The sequence below is a fragment of the Tubulanus polymorphus genome, chromosome 9 (genome assembly GCF_964204645.1).
Source record: "Tubulanus polymorphus chromosome 9, tnTubPoly1.2, whole genome shotgun sequence".
Lineage (NCBI taxonomy): Eukaryota > Metazoa > Nemertea > Palaeonemertea > Tubulaniformes > Tubulanidae > Tubulanus > Tubulanus polymorphus.
Genome location: NC_134033.1, coordinates 2,290,756 through 2,316,309, shown reverse-complemented (window position 1 = coordinate 2,316,309; position 25,554 = coordinate 2,290,756). Strand labels below are relative to the sequence as shown.

Sequence of the window (25,554 nt, the reverse complement as noted above, 5' to 3'; positions counted from 1 at the left end):
TCCTGACCTACACCGCCATCTGGCGGGTTGACTGACTTGAGAAGAAAGGGTGTTCAAAATGTTCAAATGAGTTCCCGAATGATCAAATGCTACTTTTAGATCTCTCGATTTAAAAAAGAAAAAACTCTTCAAAATGTGAATCTCAATCTTGTTTTAAGCACGTCGTTCAATAGAAAATAGACCTGTCGTAGGTGAATTCTTTTAGACATAACCCCCGTCTTTAATCTACTACTCCCTTGAACTCGGGTTGCGGTTAGATACCTAATCGTTGGTGTAGCTTTTATAATCGGATGGGCTTGTGTGGTGAAAATAACTGATCGTGAAACTAAACCACAGACGTAAGGCCTACTCACTGGGGTTATGCTTTCTGAGTTAACTGCATGTTTTTTACCTATAAGGCTAAACAAAAATGATACCTTGTTTCTCCGCAGCGGCCGGGTCATTTTTGTAAAATTTGATAAAATTTGTTAACAGTTCATTTCCATAGCGGCCGGGTCTGTTATGGTAAAATTGATCACGATTTTAAAAAAAGTAATGTATAGGGTAGATAGGCGGCCGGCCGGTTCAACATTTAAGCTCAGCAGAGCGGAGAAACAAGGTATCAATTTTTTTAGCCTAATGCTTTCATTTTTATTCCTAAACAAATCATGCAGTAAACTTAAAAATTATTTGCGTAAGTGAAAAAATGGTATATTTGTAAACACTAAATGAGTGGATTTAAAGTGTATGTTTTCTTATACCGGCGCTGGTTTCATATTCGTTTCGCTGAGTCCTTGTGATATGTGATATGGGTCAGGAACGGATCTAACGGGTTAGTGGTCTCGCGGGTCCCCTGCCTTTTCACTACTACGGGTTCGCGATTCATTTCTTCAAAAATAACGAAAACCGAAGGAGGTTCGCCGGGTCCCCTACCATGTGGCGACTGGACAGTGGGCTGGATCCGACAGAATGCCTTTTTCTTCCCAGGGCCGATTTCCCTGGATCCCGACTCTGCTGGATGCCCTAAGATCATCTGTTCTGACGCGGGGCTCTACTTGTAGATCTAATGGGGTACCCGCAGTGCTACTGTGGCAATCGAGGATTCCACGTATGGCAGGCGAGGATCCGCCAGGTGTCGCTAGTAGATAGTTGGTCGTCCACGTTCGATTTCGTCTACATTTCAATTAAACCTAAATTAACTTTTCTCTTAAATGAATGAATCATTTTTGGAAACTTTACCGATATCCGATTAGAAGAATGAAAGTATTGTATATTGGTAGTATATAGATTGAGGAGTTCAAAAATCCAGTTCAAATGTCATTGAAAATGAACTAATTTTGACAACACACGACCTACTGCTTGTCGCGCCATCTGGTGGTATAGCTGGTTTCGCGGGTACCCCATTAGGCGCGAGGTCAGTGCACAATGTATCGTCGGGCCGGAATCGTTTCTTTACGTTTTTTACGCTGATCAAGACCCGAAATAAAGACAATTCTTATAGGGTTCGAGTCTAGGTTAAAGGCATCCAAATCCGTGCTTTTTGCAAATCGATTCCAGCCCTGGTAAGCATAGCCCGTATCCGTGTTTTATTGGAACTAGACTGGTTGCCAGCTAGCGATCTAAAGCAATCCGTGTCCGTGTTTTCAGCCGACCGAACAAAGTCTACACTTCCGGTTGGTTAGGTAACTATCGAGAAAAGAATTTAAAACGATCATATTTTTCGCAGAAAATGTTGTCATCATGTTAAAGAGGGTGGAATTAAAATTTCTGATGTATTTAAAGTTTAGAAAATGCATATTTTAAATTAAGACAAGTTTTAAACCCGAACAGAACTATGCCGGTTCCTGGTTGTGATTAAAATGCGGATGCGGACTCGTATTTCAGGTATCGCTGACGATGTCGGTTTTGAAGCATTCAGTGTTGTTGTTGGCGCTATGGACTGGAATTATCGCTTATTACATGTACCATCCTTTACCCGACGATCTGGAAGAACCGTGGAAAGTCCGATTGCTATTAGCAGGACTGAAATTTACCGGCCATATAGTAGGTGTACTTTTAAGAAATCCATTTTCGCTCTTGTCAGCCGTCCATTAAGTATGGCAACTACTCATTATTTTAATTTATCCAAAATGTCAGAAACTTGAACTTTTGGAAAGTCCCAAAAAGTTCCTAAGTCAAGAAATTTGGAACTTGACAGAACTATTCTGAATGGATCCTGGATGGATGGTAGAACAATATCGTTCAATATCGTTTTACAGATCTAGGAAACCAAAGGAATTCCAGTTTAGTGTTCTAAGCTCCTTTCTTGAAATTCCCAAAAAAGTCAAGAAATTTGAATTTTTGGTGTCTTGTTGTTCTTGCTGGTGACGAGTGACACGAGGAACCTCTTGATAAGAAACAGCCCTCACTGAGGATATCCTATAATGTAATCAGGGAGTTTAGATTTTTCGTGTCTTGTTGTTTTTGCTGGTGACGAGTGACACAATGAACCTCACGATAACAAAGAGCCCTCATTGAGGATATTTTATAATTCAATCAGGGAATTTGAATTTTTGGTATCTTGTTGTTCTTGCTGGTGACGAGTGACACAAGGAACCTCTTGATAAGAAACAGCCCTCACTGAGGATATCTTATGATTTAATCGGGGAATTTGAATTTTTGGTGTCTTGTTGTTCTTGCTGGTGACGAGTGACACGAGGAACCTCTTGATAAGAAACAGCCCTCACTGAGGATATCCTATAATGTAATCAGGGAGTTTAGATTTTTCGTGTCTTGTTGTTTTTGCTGGTGACGAGTGACACAATGAACCTCACGATAACAAAGAGCCCTCATTGAGGATATTTTATAATTCAATCAGGGAATTTGAATTTTTGGTATCTTGTTGTTCTTGCTGGTGACGAGTGACACAAGGAACCTCTTGATAAGAAACAGCCCTCACTGAGGATATCTTATGATTTAATCGGGGAATTTGAATTTTTGGTGTCTTGTTGTTCTTGCTGGTGACGAGTGACACAAGGTACCTCTTAATAAGAAACAGCCCTCACTGAGGATATCTTATAATTTAATCAGGGAATTTTTGGTCAAGTGTCAGGGAAATATCAAGTTATTTTTGGATTCCCTGATCTATAAGAACCCTGGTGTCAGGACCACAAATCCCTCACTGGAATTTTCCAAAAAAATAAGATTTCGAAGAAAGACCAAAATAATAGTAAAATAATGGAATGATCAAGTGGTGAAAGAACCCTCACTGAAATTGACGCTTTCTTTTATATTTTTCAGGCATTCGCCAGCTCTAAGTTAGGAATAGCGACCGAGCACGAGACGATGAGATGGATACTGAATACGGCGTACGTGGCCGGTATGAAAATCGACGACCCCGACCTAAACGTAAGCACCGTTTCATTTTCCTTTTAGAACTTTCGTTATTTTCCTATCGGCGTTTCTTAGATTTGGAGAAAAAAGTTTAGCTAAGATAAGTGATCGGGTTGAAGCCTTCTGACATAGAAAAAACTGCTGCCAGACGACCAACTTTCTTTAAAAAAATTTCAACTTTTCTTTGTGGTTTATCTGTAAAAACTGCTGGGATCAGTTGTACGGTCAAGTCAGGAGTATCTTGAAATATCCTCTTTATTTATTTTTGCTATTATTATAGACCAGTTTGAAATCTTTATTTGTTAGATAGACTATAAAATTAAGTCACTGAAGCTCGTAACAAAATAAGTGGTTCGAGTGACTTCAGAATCTGTGGAACCTCGTAACAACAAACCATAGGGGACCTGAAAATCTGTTAGTTGTACGCAGTTGAAATTTCTAGAATCGTCACATCGGGTACAAAATTCTAGGTTTTGAAAACAAATTAATCTTTCCTTAGTCGGTCTTAGACTTATCTTAAATATAAGCTGTTAACTTCTGTTAGTTAACAGACTTGAGCCATCGCAGGGTCCGATGTAAGGAACGAAAGCCACTTGCCCTGGGGGCAAGCATATCTGAAAATTTTGCTTGCCCCCTCCAAAAACTACTTATCCTACACCGGCAGTTTGATTGATGGCACTATCATCCGTTGTAACGAGTGGGAAAAAAGTTTTCTGACATCAAATCGCGCTAGCCCGGGGGACAAGTGATAATGGTAAACCTACTTGCCCTGATAAGAATATACTTGTCCCGGGCAATCGGACGAGCGCTTAGATCGGACCCTGCATCGTGGTTCGTGGACGTCCTGAAGAGTCCTCGAACGGGGATGGGCCAATTTTAAGGCCTTGAATATCTTGTAATGGGCTCTAAAAGTCATCGTCCTTGAACGTCTGCCGACCGATGTGAGAGACGATATTGTCGTTTCGATGAACATTTTTCGTTTCGTATTTCAGATAAAGACGACGGAAATCGAAGGCGTAAGAGTTCGCATCTATGAACCGGTGAAAGGCAGCGCGTACGGCCCAGCGATCGTTTACTTCCACGGCGGAGGCTGGACCATTATGAGTATCGGTACGTAAAACAAAAACCTCGCCTTCTTAACCCTTTCAGTGCTGACTTATCAATACCCTATAGTGCTGGAGATAATTTGAAAATTTTGAAAAATTCAGCCCTTGTGTGTTTAATAACGGGAATACCGCTAAAGTGCGTCTACACCGCGGTGCGGTGTATCGTTAGTTACTAATATTTCACTATGTTTGACAGGTGCTGCCATCTTTCAATAGAGATAAAAACTAATTACTCATTACACCAATACACTGCAGTGCGGTGTACTAGCAAAATCCATCACCGATTCATACACCGCACTGTGGTGTAGACGCGCTGAAAGTTAATAAAGTTAATAAAAAAAACAGTGTTCAGTCCAAATGCTGGAATTTTAAAGTCGTGCTGCATCCATTTGTTAAGTGTATGACATCGCGGCTGCTGAAGTAGCAAGGCTTCGATCCCACAAAAAGTATAGATTTTTAAAGCTTAATTTTGGTGTAATATCCATCTATTTGTCCCATTGAATGCAATATTTTCCATCAGCATTGAGAGAATATTGACATCCACATATTGACAGATGTTTCATTAGGGTTGGCTGATTTTCAGAGCGCGGTCGATGTAAAATGAATGGCCGCCCCTCTAAAACCTGTTTCGGGAAACACAGTTGCGATATATATAAAACTGGCCAATACATTTCAAAGCAATCATCAGCATTGAGAGGATATTGACATCAACTCTGGTAGGGGCAGCAGATATTTTATAAGGAGTGGCTGATTGACAGAGGGGTGGATGTAAAAATGAAAGGGGCAGCTGCCCCGCTAAAACCTGTTGCGGATAACGCCGAAAATGAAGTTGATTTCATAAATATTTTTCAGATACTCACGATGAATTCACTAGAGAACTGGCCAGACGTACTCAATTCACCGTCATATCAGTCGAGTAAGTGAATTTATCTTTATCATAGAATATAAATTTCGGTTCCAGACGCGGACAAACGGTTTATCAGGTTCATCAGAAATCCTAATAGTACACTGAAAGCAAGGAAATGGTTCCACTGAAAGTTTGTTAGATTAAGAGGAGTTGAAATTAACTAATTCCAAAAAAACTGGGAGAACGAAACCGAATCTTTTTTTGAGACTTGAATGTTTGATAACATCGATATTTTTCGTGGGTTCGAAAAAAATCCATTTGAAAAATTGAAAATGATGATTTCGATTACATAAAACTGACTGATCAGAGGGCGATCAAAATCTTGGATTCGAGTTAGATTAGCTGGATTCGAGTTAGATTAGTTGGATTCGAGTTAGGTTAGCTGGATTCGAGTTAGATTAGCTGGATTCGAGTTAGATTAGTTGGATTCGAGTTAGATTAGTTGGATTCGAGTTAGATTAGTTGGATTCGAGTTAGATTAGCTGGATTCGAGTTAGATTAGTTGGATTCGAGTTAGATTAGTTGGATTCGAGTTAGATTAGCTGGATTTAGTTCTACTCTAGAATTAAGATTTGACTCTACAGTAGAAACGTCAGAAATGAACTTATTTGAAATCTACCGAGTCCAATCTCTAACCGACGGCTCGTTGATGCAGGTCCTGATGACTGCAACGTGTGCCTGTGGTTATACGATATCTTTCACCGTTTAATCTTTTCAGTTATCGTTTGGCTCCTGAACACCCGTTTCCGGCTCCGTTCGACGACTGTTTCGCCGTGACGCGCCACCTATTGGAATTCGGCTCGCAGTTCAAAATCGATCCGTCGAAAATCGTCGTTATGGGTAAGTTTTTGAATTCGAACGTAGCTTCGCGTAATTACGCTTGAAAATAAATGCCGCTCGCGACAAATCTTTAATCCGTTTTGGATTTAGTAGATTTACCATCGAGATTAGCCATCGGCGCCAGTCTAAGACTGTTCTTAAAATTTAAGACCAGGCTGAGCTCATTTTGGTTCTATAGCCAATCTAACAACTTAAGACCAGCAGTCTTAGCTGATTTTAGTTGTATAACCGATCAAACAATTTAACACCAGTCTTACGGTCATCTTACCGGTGGTTCTACTATACAGCCAGTCTTAAGATTCAAGACCAGTCTTAAGATCTTATGTCACTTTGATCAGACTGTGTAACTGGCTCAGCTCCTTATGAAAATCAATTTCGACTCCCCATAAACCGGATATCGTCTCCTATCTGCCTCTTATAACTCACTTGGAGGATTTGATATTTTTACGAGAAAATTGATTTCATTTGTTGAGGATTGTTTTGAGTATTTCACGCTGCGCATGCTTTTGTCGCATTTCGACCGTCGGTATTGCCGACGTTTTCTCGACGCCTCCGATCCGAAATCCGTCTGCCGTCTTTTATTGCAGGTGACGACGCCGGCGGAAACCTGGCGGCCGCCGTCGCGCAGAAATTCATGCGCACGCCGCGCGGACTGCCGTCGCTGCGGTTACAAGTGTTGCTGACGCCGATGCTGCAAGCGTTCGATTTCCGTCTGCCGTCGTACGCGCGCAACGAACGCCGACCTGTCGGCGCGTCGACGCGCGGCGTGGCGCGCGCCTGGCTCGGATACATGCGCAAGGACCCGGCGATCGCGTGGTTCTTCGCGCGCAACAACCACACGTCGCGATACCTGAAAACGACGTACTCGTACCTGGTCGATTTCGCGATTCTGCCTCCGGCGCATCGACGCGATTACGCGCGCGACCGCGTCGGCATCGTCGACGCCGGCGACGAGACTCTGTCGGACGCGATGCAGAATTTCGTGTTGCATCCGTATTTCGCGCCGTTGATGCAGAAAACGTTGAAGGGATTGCCGCCGGCGTACGTGGTCGCCGCGGGCTACGACGTCGTCGCGGACGACGCCGTTATATACGCGCGGCGTCTGCGCAAAGACGGCGTCGTGACGACCTTGAAATACTACGAACGCGGGTTTCATCAAGACGTTTTGCGGTTCGGTAATTTTGCGGCCGGCGCGAGAACATTCAACGATTTGATCGCATTTTTGAAGCAGATGTTTGAGATGAAAACTGAAAAGTCTTAATGAAATATTCTTAGAAATTTACGAGTGACTTTATACAATGTTCGTATACAGTAGACATTTGCTGCTAAAGTAACTCCATTTTGGACTTTGAAGTCAAATCTTTTGACTTGAGAGTGATATCTGAGTTGGATGATACAGCAGACTCCGCTCAAGTCTGATCTTTTGACTTGAGAGTGATATCTGAGTTGGATGGTACAGTAGACTCAGCTCAAGTCTGATCTTTTGACTTGAGAGTTATATCTGAGTTGGATAATACAGTAGACTCTGATCAAGTCAGATCTTTTGACTTGAGAGTGATATCTGAGTTGGATAGTACAGTAGACTCCGCTCAAGTCTGATCTTTTGACTTGTGAGTGATATCTGAGTTGGATGGTACAGTAGACTCCGCTCAAGTCTGATCTTTTGACTTGTGAGTGACATGTGAGTTGGATGGTACAGTAAACTCCGCTCAAGTCTGATCTTTTGACTTGTGAGTGACATGCGAGTGGGATGGTACAGTATACTCCGCTCAAGTCGGATCTTTTGACTTGTGAGTGATATGTGAGTTGGATGGTACAGTAGACTCCGCTCAAGTCTGATCTTCTGATTTAAAACAGTATCTGAGTTCGATGGTACAGTAGACTCTGATCAAGTCGGATCTTTTGACTTGAGAGTGATATCTGAGTTGGATGGTACAGTACACTCCACTCAAGAGTCTGATCTTTTGACTTGAGAGTGATATCTGAGTTGGATGGTACAGTAGACTCCGCTCAAGGCAGATCTTCTGATTTAAAACAGTATCTGAGTTCGATGGTACAGTAGACTCTGATCAAGTCGGATCTTTTGACTTGAGAGTGATATCTGAGTTGAGAATCAGAGAAGTCTTCTGTAAATGTATGAATTGTCCCGAGATATTATGAGAATAATCCCGAGATTTTGTTGCTGAATCATGAAAATAATCATAAAATCAGTATTTCACATCGTTACATTCCGATGATGTTAGAACGGTAATTACCGTCTGCCAGTTATTGATTAACATATATGCAAATCATGTACATATTATTAAAATGTGTGAATTTTGATCAAAAGTTTTATATAACGAATAAAGAAATGAGTAGAGTTTTATTCAGTGGTTTTCATGCTCGATTTGAGATGCTCGATTCGTTCATTCTCTTCTGCGAGGAATTATCTTTGATGGGTTTTTCACTGAGTCTGTTATTAGGCTGCCATCCTTTCTAATGCCACAACTCACTTCAAGGCCAAGATTTTTCAGAGAAAAAATCTTAATCGAATTCAATGAAAATATATTCTCTTCATAACGCCATACTTTCGGTTGGTTCCAACAGTGAGTGGCGTTATAAAGGACTTGAACTGTACAGTGGAACCTCGTTACAGCGAACTTCAGGGGACCAGAAAATATATTCGTTATAACCAATAGTTCACTGTTATGTCCAGTATGAAATTAACCAAATGGACATGGTCTTACTTGGGACCACATCTATATTCGCTGTATCCGATGAATCGTTCGTTTATATCCGAGTTCGTTATAACGAGGTTCCACTGTATTTACATTTCCACCTGTAAAATTTTTAGCCCGGTTACATTGTTCTGGTTTCGAGAGTTCTAAGTAAAGGATTGACCGGTATTGAGAGTACTCATCGAAAATATTCTTTCATTAAAGAATTTGACGGGAATAGACTGAATTCGATGTACTGATTGATTACTTTGGATTTTTGAATAACACAAAAAAAAAACAAATCGAATTCGCCAGGAAAAGACTGAATTGGATTTAGATTGTAACATTGACTGATTACTCGGACATTTTGTCAGTTTGCTACAGAATCTGGTCTGAAGGATTTTTCAAATTTCACCAAAAAAGAAATCGAATTTCGACAGGAAAGGACTGAATTGGATTTAGATTGTAGCACTGACTGATTACTCGGACATTTTGTCATTTTGCTACAGAATCTGGTCTGAAGGATTTTTCAAATTTCACCAAAAAAGAAATCGAATTTCGACAGGAAAAGACTGAATTGGATTTAGATTGTAGCACTGACTGATTACTCGGACATTTTGTCAGTTTGCTACAGAATCTGGTCTGAAGGATTTTTCAAATTTCACCAAAAAAGAAATCGAATTTCGACAGGAAAGGACTGAATTGGATTTAGATTGTAGCACTGACTGATTACTCGGACATTTTGTCAGTTTGCTACAGAATCTGGTCTGAAGGATTTTTCAAATTTCACCAAAAAAGAAATCGAATTTCGACAGGAAAGGACTGAATTGGATTTAGATTGTAGCACTGACTGATTACTCGGACATTTTGTCAGTTTGCTACAGAATCTGGTCTGAAGGATTTTTCAAATATCATCAAAAAAAGAAATCGAATTTCGACAGGAAAAGATTGCTTGCATTCAAATTCTAGCTCGTACCGATTATCTGGGTATTTTGTTTTTATTTCCAGGAGATAGCGCCGGGGGTAACTTAGCCGCCGCGGTCGCTCAGAAAATGAGACACGAAAAAAACGTTCCCGAAATCCGTCTGCAAGTTCTCATCCACGCGGTGCTGCAAGCGTTCGATTTCCAGTTACCGTCGTACCTCGAGAACGATAAATACGCGATCGTCACTTCGATTGAGGTCGCCGCGCGGTACTCTTCGTTGTACGCGGGGAAGGGCCGCAACGTCGCCGAGAAATTCCGTCGAAATCGACACGTTTCGAAACCGTCTCGCGAACGATACTCGCGATACGTCGACCCGCGAAATCTACCGGCTGACTTCCGGCGAGACGTCGATTCGGATCCCGTCAACGCGAGCGAAAACGAAGATTCGGAATTCGACGCGGACTCGGAAGGATTCGTTCTCGACGCCAGGTTTAGTCCGCTGTTGTTACCCGATGAGGACGGACTCGCCGACTTGCCGCCTGCGTACGTGTCGTCTGCCGGTTACGACGTTCTCCGCGACGACGCGTTGCTATACGCCGATCGTCTGCGTCGAGCCGGCGTCCAGACGGAGGTTTATTACGATCGCGTCGGGTTTCACGACGACGTACTGACGTGGTATTTGAATCGACCGGGGGCGCGAGGCATCGAGCATATCATCAACTTTCTCAGAAAAACACTTCAGTAATCGATCGCGCGATATTTAGAGTAAGAAGACAATTTTTTGTGGCTCGGTGTCGGATTCCTTTATTAAGAAACTTCGATTTCAAGATTCAGTATTCTGTTAGAAATATGATTTAAATAAAGCGCTTAGATTCATTTAGCTATTTGCACGCTATTCCAGTTCTACGGTTCAGTTACGCTTGCCGGTTCAGATTGGTTGGAAGATCGTTCGAACGAACCGGAACCGAAATTTCCAATTACTTTGATTTAAATAACTGGTTTCTGTAAATTTGATCACACAACTATCTTCAAAATCAAAGCCCCTGTTTCGTTTCCGGCAGAGGTGGTGGGTTTGTAAGGGACACCAAAACAAAACGAATTAAACCAAATCTTTCAACCAAAATGAATCGGATGCAATCCCTATTTCAAGATCGAAATAAGATTTAGATTGTAGTGTTTAAAACATTGAAAATGAACTAATGTGTCCTCGGGCACGACACTTATCCTCATTGCCTCTCATCGCCCAGGAGTAGACGGGTACCCGGCCTGATAGATGACTCCAAGCGCTTAGTTGCTTCCCCGATGTAACTTCTCCCTAGGGAGAGATGACTGATACATCGAATAGAGTTATGCTGAGGTTATACCAAATTTGCAGCGCATTTGAACTGGACTCCGTTTAGGATACGACATTTATGATCTCATTTATATTTCCAGGAGATAGCGCCGGGGGTAACTTAGCCGCCGCCGTCGCTCAGAAAATGAGACACGAAACAAACGTTCCCGAAATCCGTCTGCAAGTTCTCCTACACCCGGTGCTGCAAGCGTTCGATTTCCAGCTACCGTCGCACGTGCGCACGCGTGACCACCCGATCATCTCGTCTGCGCGCGGAGTCGCCTTCGTTCACCTGCAGTATATGGGCATCGACCCGAAATACGCGTCGCATTTCCTACGCAACAATCACACGACGCAATCCCTGAAACGCGACTATTCCCGCTACGTCGATTATCGTGATTTACCCGTCGAAATTCGCGACGGTTTCGTCTCCGACGCCGTCCGAGATGGCGACCGCGCGCTTTCGGACGACGTCGCCGATTTCGTCGTCGATCCGTATTTTTCGCCGCTGATGCAGAAGCGTCTCGACGGACTGCCGCCTGCGTACGTGGCCGTCGCCCAACACGATTGCCTCCGCGACGAGGGGATCTTGTACGTCGGTCGGCTGCGCAAAGCGGGCGTCGACGTCGAACTTTATATGGGTAAATTCAGTTATCACGGAGACGTTTTTTCGCGCACGTTTATCAAATCGGGTGAAAGGTGTTACAGTCATTGCGTGGAATTCTTGAAAAAGAGTTTCCAGTAGATTAGTCAATCAACCAACAGTCCGAAAATTGACTTGACTCTTACAACTCTTGACTCCTAGTTACAATTTTTGATCATCAAGTTTGACATCGATCGTCCACAATTCACATGTGTTCAGTGCTTCACCTGAGACATTTCTAATTGAAAATGAACAACAAATACCAAACATTAGACATTTTATCAGCAAACTTTCAAAAGCTGATCGTCCACACTTTACATGCGTTCAAAACTTTACCTGAGACATTTCTAATTGAAAATAAACTACAAACACCAGACATTAGACATTTTATCAGCACACTTTCAAAAACTGATCGTCCACACTTCACATGTGTTCAGTGCTTCACCTGAGACATTTCTAATTGAAAATAAACTACAAACACCAGACATTTTATCAGCGCACTTTCAAAAACTGATCGTCCACACTTCACAGGTGTTCAGTGCTTCACCTGAGACATTTTTAATTGAAAATGAACTACAAACACCAGACATTTTATCAGCGCACTTTCAAAAACTGATCGTCCACACTTCACAGGTGTTCAGTGCTTCACCTGAGACATTTCTAATTGAAAATGAACTACAAACACCAGACATTTTATCAGCACACTTTCAAAAACTGATCGTCCACACTTCACATGTGCTCAGTGCTTCACCTGAGACATTTTTAATTGAAAATGAACTACAAACACCAGACATTTTATCAGCGCACTTTCAAAAACTGATCGTCCACACTTCACAGGTGTTCAGTGCTTCACCTGAGACATTTTTAATTGAAAATGAACTACAAACACCAGACATTAGACATTTTATCAGCACACTTTCAAAAACTGATCGTCCACACTTCACATGCGTTCAGTGCTTCACCTGAGACATTTCTAATTGAAAATAAACTACAAACACCAGACATTAGACATTTTAACAGCACACTCAAAAACTGATCATCCACACTTCACATGTGTTCAGTGCTTCACCTGAGACATTTCTAATTGAAAATAAACTACTAACACCAGATATTAGACATTTTATCAGCACACTTTCAAAAACTGATCGTCCACACTTCACATGTGTTCAGTGCTTCACCTGAGACATTTCTAATTGAAAATAAACTACAAACACCAGACATTAGACATTTTATCAGCACACTTTCAAAAACTGATCGTCCACACTTCACATGTGTTCAGTGCTTCACCTGAGACATTTCTAATTGAAAATAAACTACAAACACCAGACATTAGACATTTTATCAGCACACTTTCAAAAACTGATTGTCCACACTTCACATGTGTTCAGTGCTTCACCTGAGACATTTCTAATTGAAAATAAACTACAAACACCAGACATTAGACATTTTATCAGCACACTTTCAAAAACTGATCGTCCACACTTCACATATGTTCAGTGCTTCACCTGAGACATTTTTAATTGAAAATGAACTACAAACACCAGATATTAGACATTTTATCAGCACACTTTCAAAAACTGATCGTCCACACTTCACATGTGTTCAAAACTTTACCTGAGACATTTTTAATTGAAAATGAACTATAAACTTGAGACTTTTATCGGCACACTTTCGAAAACTGAGCGTTCACGCTTAACACTCAAATGGTCAATGTCTGAAGGGGACCAAACTCTAATGAATGCCACATTTGTGTATTACATGTAGATGTTTTTTTGTCCGAAGACTGGTCTCACAGATTTAAGCCAATTTTCGGACTGAAGTCGCGATCATACAATCAAGCCCATGGGATAACAGATTACATTTGACTGATTCTAAAAATAAACAATGTTGACATAATACTGTAGGATAGAGGATGGTTGAACCAAACCATATATTCTAATCATCTGGGACCAATGGAATTAGTAATCAATGGAAGCAGGGTTAACTGTATAAAAAAAGTCTGATAGTGATTGTATTAGTAAATGCATTAGGCTAAAAAAATTGATACCTTGTTTCTCCGCTCTGCTGAGCTTAAATGTTGACCCGGCCGGCCGCCTATCTACCCTATACATTACTTTTTTTTTTAAATCGTGATCAATTTTACCATAACAGACCCGGCCGCTATAGAAATGAACTGTTTATAAATTTTATCATATTTTACAAAAATGACCCGGCCGCTGCGGAGAAACGAGGTATCATTTTTGTTTAGCCTTAACTAGGCTTATCGTAAATGTACCGGGTTAAGCAAGCATTGTCTGTGATAGTTTTACAGCGGAACCTCGTTACAACGAACGTCGCTGGACCAGAAAATCTGTTCGTGAAACCTATAGTTCGTTATATCCAGTATGAAATAAATTTTCTTACTCGAGATGATATTCTACATTTGTTATATCCGATCAGAGTTCGCTATAACGAGGTTGGACACTGTAATAATGATATTATTACATTCTCGAATCAATGATTTATTATCATGTTTCAATATTCCATGAATCATGTAGATTTGTCTTTTATTTAGGGGCCCTTTATTTATTTGATTTTTAAGTTTATGCCTCCTTCGCCTGGGTCCTTCTTGACATAATGTATTCTAGTATTTACTGTAATCCTGAAATATTCATGTTACATTTAGTTGAATAAAGAACTTGTTTGTAACTGAAAATATAAAGATTTACGTTTTTTTTTTATTTCACTTAAAAACTCGAGGGTTTGATATTTGCTGGCCGCGTTTGATGGTTCAAATTTGACAATTACACGCCATACAATCGATGCCACGTAGTTTACAAATTAACAAGATGGCGGTAATTTCGCATTGTACGGCTCCTTCGAGATGGATTCACGGGGAAATTATCACATTTGTCAAATTGATCAAGATTCAACAACCGAAGTTGCAATATCGATATCAAACAATTTTCCGGGCCGAATTGAAATTTTATGATGGTGGCAGCACTGTAAGGTAAAATTCAATGCAAATTAACTATATTGATGGCGGAGCAAGCGGGTTCGCGCTGGAAGCTGCTCCGAATCTTTCTGCGGAGCTGGTAAGTGATCTTCGTATTTATTCATTGCGCCAAATATCATGATATCTATTGCTAAATGCGACGACGAACATTGAAGTTCCAAGTTAACATAATGTTTGCGCCCTTACGACAATGCCCGGCTCAGCCACAATAATTTTGGTCAGGCTAAACAAAATTGACATTGTTTCTCCTAATCAGCCGGTTCATTTTGTAAAATGCAATAAAATTTGTAATAAGTTCATTTATATAGCTGCAGGGTCTGTAATGGTTTAGTTCGATCGTGATTTAGAGAAGTGATGTACGGGGTAAACAGGCGGCCGCGTCGTCTGGGCATTCTTTCAAAAGAAGTGGCCTAAGTACCTTTTAGCTAATACGAATAAGTTATACGAAAGTTGTTTGTTCAAATTATTTGACCTTTTTCGCTAAATTATGAAAAAGAAAATCATTTTCGTTGTCGGAATTCTAACTATGTATATTACATCACATACAGTAAAACTGTTACCATCCATCAACGTGATCAATGACATCTAGGTCTTGGAAATCGGAGTTGACCATTAAATTGGTTGAAAATCTATTATATATTGGAAAAGATATCTCTTCGATATCAGTGATAATTCCGAGTAAACGGTCTTAGATACTAAGGTAAGCCTATAGAGGACTGAGTTGTATCCCGGATTTAGTTCTCCCTGTTTTCTTTTTTCGGAAAGCGATATCATTCAATCTTGCATTTCGTCACACTGCCCTGTCGTACCGACATTGTCGCTAATCTGACCACATGTTGTCCGACCGTCGTTTCACTCACAAATCAATGTTTTCAAATCACAGCGGCTGAATGTTGAAAAATAGTGAAAAGTAACAGCTTGTATTTGATGTTAGAATCACTTTGCGGAATTCCATTCAAACTGACTGACACTTCGTGATATCAAAGATAACGCCAATTCAATCATCAAGACTTGAAATGTCACGTTCTTTTCAAACTTGCCCTTGAATAAACCACACAAAATTTTTCATCTTCGACTCCAAATTTTATTTTGAATTCTCACAATTTGTATATGTTTTGAAGATATATTCCCCCAATGACGTAACCAGCTAATTGTGATTTTTTTTTTAAATATAAGAAATAGAGCTCGTATAGAAACATCCTCCCCCGGCAGGGATTCGAACCTGATGGCATCGAGATTGCCACGGCACGAAACCCTGCCATAATCGACCGTGTGCGCAGATACATGCGCAGTTCAGATGATGTGATTTTTAGCCAATCAGTTTTATTTTAGCCCGGGTTTTCCCATTTATAGTTCTTCCTTGAAATTTGCCTCAACGATTATACAACGAGCAATCTGATTGGTGCCGCCAGTTTTCGTTCGGAAAGCTGCGCATGTACCTGCGCACCCGGTCTACTGATGCAGGGGTTCGTGCCGTGGCTGAGTGTAGCGATGCCATCAGGTTCGAGTCCCTGCAGAGGGAGGATGGTATACAAATGGTTATTAAAGGGTTTATTGAATTAATCTTTTTGCCGATGCTTCCAGCGATTGTGCGACTGGATACACCAGATAACCTCGATCGCCTCAACCCTTACTTAGATCTATGCGAAATAGCAGGACACCAAGTTCAGCAGGACTGTTTTACCGCTATCAACTGCCCAACAGGTAACAAACAGATTATACATAAATTAGAATGTTTTAACATAAATTAACATATATTATGGTTTCGGGAACGACGCTTAGTTGTGATAACCGTAATGAGCCGTCAAATCGTCTTAACGTCTGATTCTGTGAAAATTGACTTCAATAGTCGATTCCTCGCATGAAGTTTGCTCGATTGTGCGCGAGGTTCGAATCCTAGCCTTTCCTGTTTTACTGCTTTAGTTCTTTGTTCCATGGTTCGGTTCGAATCCAGCAATTCTATCTTGTATTTTTATGCGGGCAGAACGTTTTTAGTTATGATCATTGCTAGAGGTCACGATCTATTTTTCTAATTGTGATCTTTGTTTTTCAAGAATGTAAAGAAAAAGATGGAACCAAACACGACGTTGGCAGCTCGTGGCAGAGAAGCTCAGATGGCGCGGTGTCCAGGTGCTATTGCACCCGCGATATACAACTAAAATACACCTGGCTTCATGAGATTTACCCTCTGCCAGAAGTCCCGCTTCCGGCATTCGCGCACTGTAAACTTCTGGGTAAGCAAAATATGCGGAAAATGTGGGAAGTGGATTCACACTTACCACGAGTGGAATCCTCTTTGAGGACTCAACGTTCGACTGTGGCAATCGAGGATTCCGCTTGTGGCAAGCGAGGATTCACCAGGTTCGCTAGTGTGCACTCAGACAACAACTCGCGGATTTCTTCACATATTCGATTAAAGTCTGTCCAAAATTTCTCAAATTCTTTGAATGGTGATCAGTATAAACCACCTTAAATATGAACCTTAAGATCTTCTGAGTTTATCAAGAGGAGTAATTTGCCTAATTTCTGACGAGGGAAGCTAAAAATCTAGATGAAAGTTCATCGAAAGTGAACTAGATTTTGACGGGGTTGTCGCACTGCTACGCACGCCATCTAGCGGGATAGCTGGTGGCTCGAAGTCCTCATTGCCACAGGCGACTGTGGAGCCCTGCTGATGGTTTGATTTAAAGATCAAAGATCAAATTCTGAATGGTATTTTTTCAATCATGTATTTTGAAGGTTGCCGCGGACACAAAGGAGAATTCTTGGAGCCGTTCGAAACCTACATAACAGACAGTGGTACGAAATGTCGGTGCATCGAAGGTTCCGATCCGTCGCTGCGAGACGCGCCCGCTACGCTGTACTATTTATCCTGCGACCCGGATCACCAAGAACCATCCGGCGCCAAATAAGTAATTGGCGCAAAAAAAAGGATAACGATAATTGAATAATCGAAATTTACTTATTAAACTCTTTAAGAAACGATGCAAAATGATTTACTTGAAAATTGACTGCAATCTTTAGAAGCAAAATGAAATGAATAAAATTTGAAAAATAAAAATAAATTCATTCATTCAAATGAATTAGTCGTTGGATTTATTTCTTGGAATCTTCAAGACACCTGGATCCAGTTCCACGGTTACCAATAAGAATTTGATTGTAGGGTTAAACCATCGAACCAGAACCGAAATTTCCATGTTTATGTGATTCTATTTAACAAAAAGATCTTGTTTAATTATCTATACTTCGATTTCCGATGTCCAAAATAAAATCCCTTTCTTAAAATTTCTTTCACGATGCGTGTGGCCGGTGGGTCTGCAAGGGGCACCAAAACAGCGTCAAAACGATTCACATCAAATCAATCAAATAAATAAGAGAAAATTCCTATTTCAAACCGAGCTGAACCTGTGGAGGAGGGTCCTAAAAAACTGAATAAATGACCTGTCAGAAATTGTGCTCGAAAACAAATCGTTTTCTTTTTTGTTTAATTTGAAACATGTCGCAGATTATTCGTCATCTTTTAGGGGATTTGATTTGACAATATTAAGAACTGGTCGCTGGTGAAAGAAACTGTTCAGACCACTGCCAATGTAGTGCGAACTGTTCTAAGATATTTCTTGTGGATTCTAATGAGGACTGGTCCACTTCTTATATTTGACCGATGTGTCCTCCAGCTAATGAATTATTGATACCCACTGGTCCACTTCTTATATTTAAGATGAATACATTTGATTTTGTTAGAATATACAGGGTCAGCCTGGTATAATCATAGAACCACGCGTTTGTAGTTCAGTGGTATTTTGTAGCCAGTGGTGCTCGTGTCCATTGAACCGCATTATGACAAACTCAGTTCATATCGTGTCCTGTTATTGTCCTCGGTCTTTGAAATCATGTAATACGTGTTCGATTTGAATTTAGCCAATTCTGTGGATTAGTTCTTAAGATACGTTGAATTCACTACACGCGCATATATGTCCAGTCCTTACGTGAGGTTAGGTGAGTTGAATCTTAAACGGGATTTTGTAAATCTATAAGCTAAAAGGGCTCGGGCTTCTTTACTTGAATATTGATTCATCAGTCAGAATTGAAACCTGTAAAATATGAAATTGTTTTCTTTTTCAGATCAGCCATTCCTCATTAAGGACCTCATTGCTTCCAATACCGCGGGGCTGACTAAACCAACGCTGTTTTCAAAATAAGCTATGATTCTCCACACAGAATTGAATTGGTGGTGAGTAGATTTGTAGGTTTTTTTATACTGGATATAACGGATTGTATGGAGTCAAATTAAAAATCATAACGGTGATCATTACGTTTTTTTTCAGAGAAGCTCTACTTCCTCTGATTGCTGTCAATGCGTGCTGGACTTAATCAACAAATACACAGTGGACTTCAGGCCTTCTTCTCTTACTCGGGACCTGTTTGCTGTCAATACCTGCTGCGGACTAAATCAACGAATACATAAGTGGACTTCAGACTTTCCTCGATTACTCCAGACCCGATTGCTGTCTGCGTGCTGGACTTTACCAACCTGGACCAACAGACCAGCAGAATGTTGTAGCCTGCTTGGATGTCATATCTTCTAAGCAACAAACAGATAACTGATCGAAGTAATCCATGAATTGGTGAGTAGAATTTCTAATAGTTTTTCGTATAGGAAACTTAGGTTAGGTCGGGTTTAAGCCTATCTATCAAACAGATTGGTCCTCGTTACAGCAATTTCAGATACATTAGACTCCTAACATTCCTCTTAACTTGAATTAATTTCTGACCAGTGATTAATGTTTGAGATGTTAGAAAAACCTGATTGATATTCTTGATATTCTTTTGTTGTAATGGTTCTAAATTATTTGTATTAAAGTTTGAAATGATAATTCCACTTGCCGGTTTTGACAAATTTGAGTTAAGAGGAGTCCTATGTAAAACAATTTATCAGATAAAGCAATCTTGAAATTTATTCCATAAACTGGATAATGAAATATTACTTGTAAAACCGACTTGTAACCGGTTCAATCGTCCGAGACATTTATACAGCACCTGAGAGTAGTCGAGCTATAGGCTTGGGAAGGTGGTCGCATTTATCAAACATATATCGCAATTTTGTTCTAAATCATTGATTCAAATTAGTTTTGATCGTCTGCTTGCCTGGATTTAAGAATGGAATCTCTGATCAGTCAAGGACGATTAATCCGGTTATAACGAGTAGATTTAATAGTCATATGAATTTCGGGTTTGACTATTTCACGGAATGGCTTCGTATTGTAATAATGCGTATAAATATGTAATTTTCCGGGTCCGGAGATCGCGGTTACTACGAAGAGTGGTTCTGAAAAATGCAACAGATGTCGCCTTCGGTTAATTTACACTTGTCGTAGAGTTTTCTCAGGAGACCGAGGAGGTTAGCTCGGTGGGCACAGGACGGCGCTCGGCCCACCGGCCAATTCATGACAGAAATAGACTTTTTTACTAAAATGGTTTTTGCAATTTCCGACCAACAGATGATCCCCTCGTTAACCAGACTGGACACCTTGCCACTACAGTCAACCTCGCTTAAGTCATTATCAGATAAGTCATCACACTACATCAGTATTTGTATTTACAATTCTCTGGAGTAATTTGTAATACGTTCTTTCGGTAAGTCATCATCTTAACGATTCTCCCAACTAAAGAAGACTTAAGCGATGTTGACTGTACTTTCTCCGAGCCGAATGAATGAAGACATAGCTATTTTGTGATGGCCCTTTCTGGTCTCCAGCGACGAATCGGCTTCTGCAAGTAAATAAAGCTAGTGAGAGTATTCTTAGAAAAAATGATGGCAGATTTTGAATAAAATGACCGTGGAAAACATTTGTGGAAACCACTTGGCTTGGTCCAAAGTTGTTACAGCCTGTGAGCTCTGTGACTGCACCCTCACTTATTGGTGTTAACTCGGCATTCTTTATTTCATTGTTATCTTTAAGTGAAAAATAAATCATATCATGTTATTGTGTTCTGTTTTAAGTTTGTAATTTTGGTTGAATCTGCGACAAGTGTAAATTACTTATTCTCTTATTGTTCTTGCTCAGTCACACGTATAAAAACAGTAAAATACATTGAAGTGGAGCTGAAATTGACCCGATGCAATTGATACAAAGTTTTTTCGAGTTGTTCCTTGAGTGAACACGAAATAGTCGGAGTCTCCCTCCACCGGCGCGAACACGTCTCCCTCCATCGCTTTCCACTATCTAGGCCGTTTCGTGATGCAGTTCCACATATTTGGGGACGGCGTTCTGCTTAGGGTTAGGTTTAGAGATTAAGACACTGTTAAAACGAATTTGAGTTAGAAATACACGTTGAAAAGGTATCACTGACGTGTCTAAAGCCTAACAACCACAACCATCTTTTCATAAAATGTTGATGCTATATGTTTTGTAGGGTGTCGTAGTATAAGTGAATAACGCTGTGAGGAGGTGGAATACCTGAAGATATGCGAGGTGTAAATACTGAAATTCATTGCGTGTGTGTTCAATGAAAATAAAGTGTTTGAAATAAAGAATTCGATTTCTGCAATTTAGGTCGGGTTTAAGAACTTTTCATAGAAATACCGAAATAATGGGTTTCGTCAACACACCAAACGCTCGAAGTTCAAGAGAATTCGAAATGGTTATTAATAAATGCATTATTTCGAAAGTTTCTATCTTGGTTTTGACTATTTCAAATCGCTAAACACTTCACTTACCTAGAGGAACGCGACATTGTCAAATGTATATCGTTATCGGAACCTTGAACCAGCAGCGGAGAGAAGTCCTTATACAGCACCAGCATATGAGCAAAGCGTCGTTACAGCATCCAAACTCTACCGGGTGGTTCTTAGAAAACGCAACAGATGTCATTTTTCGGATATATTTATAACCGAAGATAATAAACTGATTATAAAACTTTTTATTCAACTAAGCCAGGTATACACTCAAAGATCAGCTTTACTATTTCAATGTATTGTATTTGGTTTATTGGTATACGTGTGACTGAGCAAGAATTATCAAAATAAAGGAGACTCGTAATTTACACTTGTTGCAGATTTAAATAAAATGACAAATTTGAAACCTTGATTCCTACATGACTTTTATTCAAAATTGTACAAAGTTTATTCGAATGTAAAAACGGTTTCTGGGACAAAATCATTTCTGATGAGGCTCTGCTTGCTAAAGTTGATGACATCTCCATTCATCAGCCAGATACCAGTTAAAGGCACATTATTTCAACTTTTAAATCAATCTCTACAGTAATTCAGTTAATAGGGAAATTAGTGGCACGAGTTTGAGGATTTGTGAGGCGAAATTGACCGCTGACAGGACGCAAAGCGCAATACCCATCACAGTGAAAGTCAGTTTCTAACCTTCATCAGTCTGTGGGCCGGAGCGCCGTCCTGTGCCCACCGAGCTAACCTCCTGAGTCTCCTGAGAAAACTCTACGACAAGTGTAAATTAGCGAAGGCGACATCTGTTGCGTTGTTTAGAACCACAATCTGCGGAACCGGTGACTTACACATTTATAACATTATTACAATAAGAAGCCATTCCGTGAAATAGTCAAACCCACACTTCATTCAAATATATATATATATATATTGGCAACCTTTCACAAACCTTTACTCGACTCCTCGGTGCCCGTTATAGTCTAGCCCACCTTCCTATACTGCCGAATTGCCCGTATCAACTCAGGACCAGGTCAAATGTGTTTAGAATTGGTTTTATATTTTGCACTTAAAGCCAATTTAAAAGTTTGAACGGACACTTCAGTTTCAGTAAATCCCTGCAAAAGTTTTGTGTTATTGAGTGTCAGGTGACAAAGCAACAATTTTAGTTATTTCTCAATAATTTTCATATTTGTCTCGCGTCTAAATATAGAATCTAGAATGGTTTTAGTCTCAGACGATTAAAGCGGGTTACAACATATACGATGTGGATTGTATGACCCAATATGCAATGAAGCAAATGTTTCCGATTGTTTATATCTGATAAATCGTTAGATTACTCGTAACTCGAATCTCTTCAAGTCGAATAAGCATTGAAACTCCGAAAACAAATATTGGAATACTTACATTCGATGCTGGCAATCAGATTGCCGTTGTTTAATTGGAATTCAAACACAAATCACTGAGATCACAATCGATTCGAGTTACGATTGAGTCTATTGTTTTTCAGTTTGCTATAACTAGGGTCCGTCATCTGTTCGACTAAGCTTAAACCTAACCTAACCTTAATTTCCTATACAGAAATAATTCAAAATTTCTACTCTGCCGTTGGGTTCGAATCCCGAAACGAAGGGTTCACCGCGTTGATACGGGGATAAACATGCCGGACCCGGTGGCACAGTTGTGAGTTAAAGCTAAATCCGAGATAAATACAAATTAAACGAATTAATGAGTAATTCGGTGGATTTTACCGGATTTGCCAGACGCAATAGAAAAGAAATTCTGCAGTTTGCTGATGTAATTAAGCCACTTTTCGTCAACCAAATGTATCTCGACAAAATACAGCATCATGAAATCAGTTGCATGAATCAAATTTGAAATCGATGGTTACATGTACATGGTACATGTACATGTAACATGGTTACACGTAGTTACATGTTAGAATGTTTTCCTATCACAATCGGGCGGACCGGATGGCTTAGTCGGTCGGCGACTAGCGTGTCACCGCTGTGGCCCGGGTTCGAGTCTCGGAGGAGGCGGGTCAGGATGTGGCAAATGATCTCCGGTAAGCGGGCGAGTCGAGAGTACTGTCCTCCCTGGAATGAGGTTGCTAATGCGTGAGTCCTACAAAATAACTGGTGTGGGGTAAATTATGTTTAATTCAGTCGTTTCTGGCTGAATTATTTATTTATCCCACAATACCGGTCCAGGTTGCGGAGTAATTCCCCCAGGGACCTTCGACTTTTTTACAATATTAGTTTGTTATTTTAAGTTTAGTGGTGAGGGTTTGGGAAATTTTTTTATATTTATTCAATTCCTCGAACTGAAGAAATCCAAGCGACTATTCGGTGCAAGCAGCGCGCGGTGATCAATCACAGTTCTTTCTCAACTGATGATAAAACTTTGATAATTTTTTTAACTTCACCAGATTTCGGTTAAAGAAGATGTGTACGCGGCGATGTCTGGTGAACTTGTGTATAAATTCGGATTCAAAACGACTCTATCCAATAGAGAATCACTCACTGGAGACCTGCCATACGCTCTACTACACAATAGTGCCGCGTCACTGCACAAACCCTTAAGCAAACTTCGATATCCTAAAGCAAAACTCGAAAATAGTAAAATTGAGCCGGTATTATAGTTCAAAACCAGACGTAAATAGAAGGGAAATCTACACTAAAGTTTGTTGGATAGTTTAGATAAAATTTCAGCTTACAATTTTAGGCAAAAATCGTAGCATTCGATATTTCTATCTTAAACAATATGTGCCTCTATGAATAGTCGAATTAAACTCGATGACCTGTAGGCCCCATTGAAAATGTTTGGCACGAATTGAATAGTTCTTTCGGATTAGCGTCACGGACTCGGGTCTGTCACAGGAATGCGCGATCGAGCTTTCTGATTGATCCATTCCGGTCGCATCGATGATGCACCGTCGTTGATTGGTTGACGTAGGTATAAGAAGCGCGGTTCGAGCCGCCCGGTGCCAGTCCGAGAACCGATGTCCAGTGATGAAGAGCTCTGCAACAAGGCGTGAAGAACGTGTGGCTTCAAGCAAACAACCTACTAATAAGCGGCTGATGATGTTAGGAGAGACTGGAACGTGAAGGAATTTGTGACGCCTAGCGATTGAGAACGCAAGATGAGACTGGCGGCTGTTGATGCTGATGATTGCGGAGGAGATCCCGATACTGCTGCTGCTGCTGCTGCTGCTGCTGTTGATGTCTGATTTCAACTACAAACAGATGACGGCTAATTTGCTGATGAAGACAAGTTGCTGTTGTCGGTGATTTCCGATGTTCTATTTCGCGCACATTCATACATTATGAATATTGTGTCTTTTTAGGGTTAAACCGAAACCAGTTCGCTACTACTGACAACTACATGTACACAACTCGTTTGTCGCAACGTCCTAACTAGTCTGCTGCTGCTGCTGCATTGGGAACCGTATCAACCCACATTTGCTGTTTCGGTATCTTTACATTTTAAGATAAGGTAATTATATTAAACTACACCCATCCTTACATTTTGCATATTCAATCTTCTTCAATAGCTTGACGATTATCCGATTTGTTTTTCAGCCGGCTATATTTGAGTTACAGCAACATCTTCAAACCTCGAGACGCAGACTCAACTCCGACTAAAGCACAATCTCCAAACCTCGAGATGCAGACTCCACTCCATCTCCAAACCTCGAGACGCAGACTCTACTCCGACTAAGGCACCATCTCCAAACCTCGAGACGCAGACTCTACTCCGACTAAAGCACCATCTCCAAACCTCGAGACGCAGACTCTACGACTAAAGCACCATCTCCAAACCTCGAGACGCAGACTCTACTCCGACTAAAGCACCATCTCCAAACCTCGGGACTAAAGCACCATCTCCAAACCTCGAGACGCAGACTCTACTCCGACTACAGAACCATCTCCAAACCTCGAGACGCAGACTCTACTCAGACCAAGGCACCATCTCCAAACCTCGAGACGCAGACTCTACTCCGTCATTATTTCGTTTTGCCGCATGTTATAAAGTAACGTAAATAAATAAACGTCCATATACATAAAATGCTCGTCTTACTAAAA

The 25,554-nt window shown here is 40.6% G+C and overlaps 1 protein-coding gene and 2 long non-coding RNA genes across 5 annotated transcripts; all 3 read left to right on the top strand.

The window, feature by feature from the left end:
• Window positions 1–1,588: 1,588 nt before the first annotated feature.
• On the top strand, window positions 1,589–17,779 carry LOC141911011 (neutral cholesterol ester hydrolase 1-like). 3 transcript variants are annotated; one of them, XM_074801950.1, is made up of 9 exons: window positions 1,589–1,661; window positions 1,864–2,022; window positions 3,259–3,366; window positions 4,344–4,461; window positions 5,310–5,373; window positions 6,083–6,204; window positions 16,381–16,500; window positions 16,851–17,030; window positions 17,536–17,779. In XM_074801950.1, exons 2-9 carry the CDS (start codon window positions 1,876–1,878, stop codon window positions 17,706–17,708), a joined length of 1,032 nt encoding a protein of 343 aa, XP_074658051.1. In that variant the 5' UTR covers window positions 1,589–1,661; window positions 1,864–1,875; the 3' UTR covers window positions 17,709–17,779. The 3 variants fall into 3 exon arrangements, with proteins under 3 accessions (XP_074658051.1, XP_074658050.1, XP_074658049.1); XM_074801949.1 differs by lacking the exons at window positions 16,381–16,500; window positions 16,851–17,030; window positions 17,536–17,779 and adding an exon at window positions 11,260–14,436; XM_074801948.1 differs by lacking the exons at window positions 16,381–16,500; window positions 16,851–17,030; window positions 17,536–17,779 and adding an exon at window positions 6,792–8,558.
• Window positions 17,780–18,735: 956 nt separating this feature from the next.
• On the top strand, window positions 18,736–21,822 carry LOC141910942 (uncharacterized). Its single transcript, XR_012619949.1, has 4 exons — window positions 18,736–18,792; window positions 18,919–19,027; window positions 19,122–19,421; window positions 21,211–21,822. It is a non-coding gene; the product is annotated as an uncharacterized LOC141910942 (long non-coding RNA).
• Window positions 21,823–24,465: 2,643 nt separating this feature from the next.
• On the top strand, window positions 24,466–25,350 carry LOC141910941 (uncharacterized). The gene is made up of 2 exons (XR_012619948.1): window positions 24,466–24,964; window positions 25,051–25,350. It is a non-coding gene; the product is annotated as an uncharacterized LOC141910941 (long non-coding RNA).
• The last annotated feature ends 204 nt before the right edge of the window (window positions 25,351–25,554 follow it).

Excerpts from the sequence above, each read along its gene's own strand:
- LOC141911011 (XM_074801948.1), top strand. The coding sequence starts at position 1,876 with ATGTCGGTTTTGAAGCATTCAGTGTTGTTGTTGGCGCTATGGACTGGA. Across the intron at positions 2,023-3,258 it reads TGAAATTTACCGGCCATATA|GCATTCGCCAGCTCTAAGTT; the intron begins GTAGGTGTACTT and ends TATATTTTTCAG. Across the intron at positions 4,462-5,309 it reads CTGGACCATTATGAGTATCG|ATACTCACGATGAATTCACT; the intron begins GTACGTAAAACA and ends AATATTTTTCAG.